General features: G+C 25.7%; 1 protein-coding gene across 1 annotated transcript; it reads right to left on the reverse strand.

The window, feature by feature from the left end:
* Nucleotides 1-170: 170 nt before the first annotated feature.
* Nucleotides 171-5,064, reverse strand: LOC105622898 (4-coumarate--CoA ligase 1-like). The gene is made up of 7 exons (XM_012204307.1): nucleotides 5,023-5,064; nucleotides 3,096-3,303; nucleotides 2,403-2,878; nucleotides 1,683-1,860; nucleotides 1,380-1,601; nucleotides 669-898; nucleotides 171-326 (listed from the first exon to the last, which is right to left on the reverse strand). Exons 1-7 carry the CDS (start codon nucleotides 5,062-5,064, stop codon nucleotides 171-173), a joined length of 1,512 nt encoding a protein of 503 aa, XP_012059697.1.
* Between the last annotated feature and the right edge of the window lie 526 nt (nucleotides 5,065-5,590).

The following is a 5,590-nucleotide window of genomic DNA, read 5'->3' on the forward strand; positions in this document are numbered from 1 at the left end:
TTAATTTTTAATTTTAAAATTAAATACAAATAAAGTAGTGTACTACTTACTATTATTAATAGTCTACCACTACGACAGAGTATATANATATATATATATATATATATATATATATATATACATTAATATATATACATATATATATTTAAGACGTATAATTAACTAGTGCGTTAAAATAATTTTTTACTTATTTCTTTTAAATCTTTCCTTGCAATTTTCCCTGAACCTGTATACGGAAAGGCATCTAAAAATATAATTCCAGCACGAAGTTTATAGTGATCCATCATATTTTTTGCTACAAAGTCTATTAAGTCTTGCTCCGTCTCCTGCAAAAACACAATCATTTAATCATATTTTTTATTCTGTATCAAAAAAATATAATATATAATATACATTGTCTGACATATAATATTTGTCTGACATATCTACAAAAACAAGTTTAGCAAAGACAAATTTTTATCGTTATAAATATGAATTATATTCACTATATTCACTATATTTTTTAAACAATGTTTTTTAGAATATTTAAAATGGATTCGCAATTATTCTTATTTGGATTGTATATATACTAGATGCATTTTGTATTAGTTACAAACAAATGTAGATATATAACTGATACATTTAATTTTGTAAATTTTTATTCTACTTATCACAATAAAAAATTGTACCTTGGCGCCAGGCTTTTTGGTAATAAATGCAAGAGGATGTTCGTCATCTGTTGCATGAGGTATCGATATTACTGCAACTTCTAATACTGCTGGATGTGATATTAAGACACCCTCGATTTCTCCGGGTGAGATCTGATATCCTCTATACTTTATGAGTTCCTTTATTCTATCAATAATGAACAATTCTCCATCTTCATCAATATAACCGATATCACCTGTATGCAGCCACCCTGAAAGAGTTCTACGTTTATTTTCGTGATATTAGATTTCTATTACTAGTTATATACTTTTATGGAACAGAATTTATTCAGTTTGCATTAGTCAATTAATTAACTTATAATTAATCTTTCTTTCTAATCTTTCTTCTTTCTTTTTAATCCTCCTGTCATGCTAATTTTATTTCTCAAACATAAGTTTCCAAGTAGAATGATTGATCTCAAAAAATGTTTCTATATAAAGAAACAATTATTATAGATTCTTGGATTGTCTGTATTTTCTCTTATACAATACTTTACAGCATTAATTATTGCACTTACTTATTATTAATATTCTGCAAATGATTTGAATGTTATGATTTAAATTAATATTAATTTTTTAAATTGTAAATAAAAATTAACTTTTTAAAATAATATTCTCAAGATAGATAAATGATTTGGGAGTCGAACGTAAATTTTATTTCTATTGTTAATTAATAATGCATATAATATTTACCTTCTTCATCAATTGTACTTTTTGTTGCCTCAGGATTCCTATAATAACCATTCATCATGCTTGCAGATTTTATCCATATTTCTCCCGATTGATTCGGATCAAGTACTTTCCCGCTTTCAGGATTCATAATTTTTATTTGTACATTCTTAGCTACTATCCCACAAGATCCGTCTTTGTGATTCGGTAATTGACATGTTATAAGACCACCGACTTCTGTCATTCCTAATAACACAAGAAAATTGTTTCAACATACATAACATAAATTTAAATATTAATATTTTATCGCATTCTAATGATATTTACCATAACCTTGTAATATCTGAACGTGTGGTAAACAATGTCTTAGTTCTTCCTGCACTTTTGGCTTAATTATTGCACCACCACCTAGTATAACTTTTAAAGAATTTAATGAATATTTCTTTACGTAACCTGCTCTGACAAATCGATTTATCATACTCGAGCTAAGAAACAAAACTGCTACCTGAATAAATAAAAATGTTATATTTTTAAATTTTAATACTTTCTGTATTTTTAAATTTAATTATGCAACGTAACAAATAGATATAAAGATTACGATAATATATTTCCTCGGAGTAGGAATTTATCTTAACAATAAAATCAAAATAAATGCATACAAAGATACACTCCTTATATTAAAGATACATTCCTATCTCATCGAGCGATGAACAATTTTGACAAATTTGTAACATTATTATTATAACAAAAAGGAATATATCATGAATTATTTTAACTATACATTAAATATAATTTGTTTAAAAGGAATTGATTCAATTTTGTTATAAAATTCGCAAAAAACCTATATTAGTTGACATCACTTACAAAAATTATTTTGCAGCAAAAAATCTATATTAGCAGACTAAAATATGGCAGTTATTTAGATCAAAATTTGTTTTTCCATTATTTTTAAATCAGAAAAATTTTAAAGATTAGGAATTGTATTTAAATTTTAATTATGCAATAAATTAAGTTTAAAAAAAATTAAATTTTGACAAATAACATTACTTTATATTTTTCAATTAATTGGCAAGTCATGTCCTCGTCGAATTGTGAATAAAGGATCACTGTGGCACCCTGCGAAATCGCTTTCACGTTCAGCATTACTCCGCTGATCCAATAAAGAGATGAGAACCAAAGTGTTGGCACATTTGTCATATCCAAGGTACTATTGTCCTTCATGAGTAACATAGTATGGTTAGACAATTCAACGCCCTTTGGCATTCCCGTCGTGCCCGATGAATGCATGATGCATGCCGTCTTCTTGACATCGTCAAGCTCAACATATCGGAAATTTGCAGCTTCCGCATTGTTACAATTCCTCAGGATATCAGACAATGAAATCGCGCTGTCATGATTACCGAAAATTACCACCATGGGATTGTAATTTTTCTCTTTCATCGCTTTTAAAATGACACCCACAGATTTCTCGCTGCAGAAAATTACCTTCGGCGTAGTCAGTTGCAAAACGTGCAATGCAGTTGCTGATAACAAATGCTTCATAATTAATAAAGAAGTATTATGTAAATATTACTATATAAATCAATAAATAAATAAGAAAAAATTATGTTTAATTATTGTAAGATAGAAAATTTTTATTCGCGCTCATTATTATTAAAAATACACTTATCTAATCAAATGTAATATGTAAAAATATTTAAGATAACATATAATATTTGATATACGATCGAGAAATCTTACGTAAGTCCATATCTTCGTTCCATGGATTAAAGATTGCATTGACATATGCCGCTGCAACACAGGGCACTATAGAGTTGGGGTGATTACTCGTACACACACTAATAACGTCGCCACATTTGATTCGTTGCTTTTGTAACCATAAAGCGCATCTCACAGCTTTATCTTGCAACTCCGCGTATGTAAACGTTTCATCAGTGCATGCGTCCAACTGTATAATATTATTATTATATAAAATTGTAAATTAAAGAATTAATTAATAAACGAAAATTAACATAGCGGATGTCAAAACTTGAAAAATATTTGTATTTTTGCAAAAATTATTATATAGAAGATGATTTTGAATTTGTCAATTTTGATTTTGGATTTGTATCCCATTGACTTAAAAAGTCCTTAAATTAAAATAAATCTCGGTAAAAAATTGTTTATGTATGAATATGTATAAATATTTATAAACATACATAAATATTCATAAACATGTATAATCATGAAATATGTCCATACATGTTTATACATCTCTTTTTCTTTTTGTAAAATTACTTTTTAGTGTAATAGAAATATTAATAATAATGTGAAAACATTAAAATAATTAAAAGGATAATTTTCGCATTGTTTATTTAAAAAAAAAACAATTTAAAATGTATAAAAAATTGTCCATACACAATTACATAATTTCATATATAATTATACATAAGTAATTCTTTTACATTTCTTTAAACATGATTTTTTTCTAAAACAAACAATATGAAAATTATCCTTTTAATTATTTTTCAGAAAAATTTTCAGAAAAAAAAATTTTTTCAGAAAAATCATGTTGTTTCTTGATCTATTAGTATAAGAACATTTGTTTATATATTGTTTTTCCGTCATTATTGCTTTAACTCTTAACCAACATAGTTAAGAAATGTATTTCGCTTTAATATCATTTTCATTTGTCACAGTAATATTAAAAAATCTCTCCGTATCATTCTCATGTAAGTTAAGATATTGTAATATAACATCATTACTCGATTGTCATTTTCGATATAATTCAATTCTTTACATTTCACATTATTTAATTTTAATTAGCATTTAATTATATTCAGCTTTATATATTTCATCTCTTGTATATTACATTATATGTATTCAACACAATGCTCTTTTTTATCTTTCATATTATATTTAAAAAAAATTTTTTATCATCTTTTTATATTTTGTATATTACATTATGTATATTTAGCGTAACGCTATTTTATACTGAATACTATCAGCACTTGTGTTTTCATATTTGGATAGTTATATGAGATGACTTATCAGATGACGATACATTGTTTGGAAGGCATTTTAATTGTATACTGGCGTTTATACATTAGTTTATCTAACAATCGACCACTGTTTTATATATATATAATACTTTTAATTTATGGACTTTTTTGTTCGCAACTCTAACTTCTGCAATAATTGATTAGACAAGACATCATGCGTTGTTCACACATAATTATAAGACATTATTCGCTATCATTCGGTATATTTATGTATTATCAATAGCTTACATTTGTAATTTGCATTGATAAAAATCTATATAATTGAATTGAAACGTACATATGCATATTTGTTAACTATTAATAAAAATTTCTTTGCGCATTGTTAATCGCGTTGACTCTTAAATAATAATTTTTTTTTTCTATAAAGAAATAGCTAATTTTAATCTGCTTTTTGTTATACATATAATATTATTACTGCTATAAAGCATATTAATGCTATATTTGAAATTTTAACAACATTTTCAAATGTTTTTGAAAATGTTAAAATTCAAATATAGTTTTAATTTGCTCTTTATTGTTCTAAACTTTTAAACTTTTTTTCATTTTTAGTAAAACTTTATAACTTTAAAAGTTATATCTTCCTGCAAATTAATAAAAATTAATATTACGTGTAAACTTCTACTCACATGTGCAATTTTGTCCTCATGACTTGTAATGCTAACCCACATTAATTCTCCAAGGCTCTTATACTTAATCGATTGATGCGTCTCTTCTCCTTTGTAAACACCATTTTCCACAATAAAATTCTGTGAACAGCATATAGTTAAATTTTTTCAATTGCTTGTTTTACTCTCTGTAATTAGGTTATATGTTTCACATTGGTCCATACATTGACGATAAATTTGACTTTAATTAATATGTATTTTCTCGCATATATTTCAATGCATTGAGTATATACTCGAGAATCTACTGCCTTGATAAAAAAGTACTTCAGTACGTAGCACTGTGAAGATTGAGCGTTACAACTGCTAAGCATTAAATATTCTCCCTTATATATATCTCTCCATTATATATAATTTTAAAGAATTTTAAATATATTGAAAATTTGCTTTGTATCTAAAGATTTTGACAATGAATATTAATTCCAGCTCTTTTTCTTTCTATTCTTGATAAATATACTCGGATTCCTAGGATATCATCTATATTTGTTACTGTAACTTCGTAAAAATGGATATATTTAAATTAATTTTTATC

Source organism: Atta cephalotes (genome assembly GCF_000143395.1).
Source record: "Atta cephalotes unplaced genomic scaffold scaffold00049, whole genome shotgun sequence".
Taxonomy (NCBI): Eukaryota; Metazoa; Arthropoda; class Insecta; order Hymenoptera; family Formicidae; genus Atta; species Atta cephalotes.

Bases quoted from the DNA above. Each gene is read 5' to 3' on its own strand.
- LOC105622898 (XM_012204307.1), bottom strand. From the start codon at position 5,064: ATGTGGGTTAGCATTACAAGTCATGAGGACAAAATTGCACAT. The intron at 899-1,379 runs GTAAATATTATA...GAACTCTTTCAG, and splicing joins AAGTACAATTGATGAAGAAG to GGTGGCTGCATACAGGTGAT. The intron at 327-668 runs GTACAATTTTTT...GTGTTTTTGCAG, and splicing joins CCAAAAAGCCTGGCGCCAAG to GAGACGGAGCAAGACTTAAT.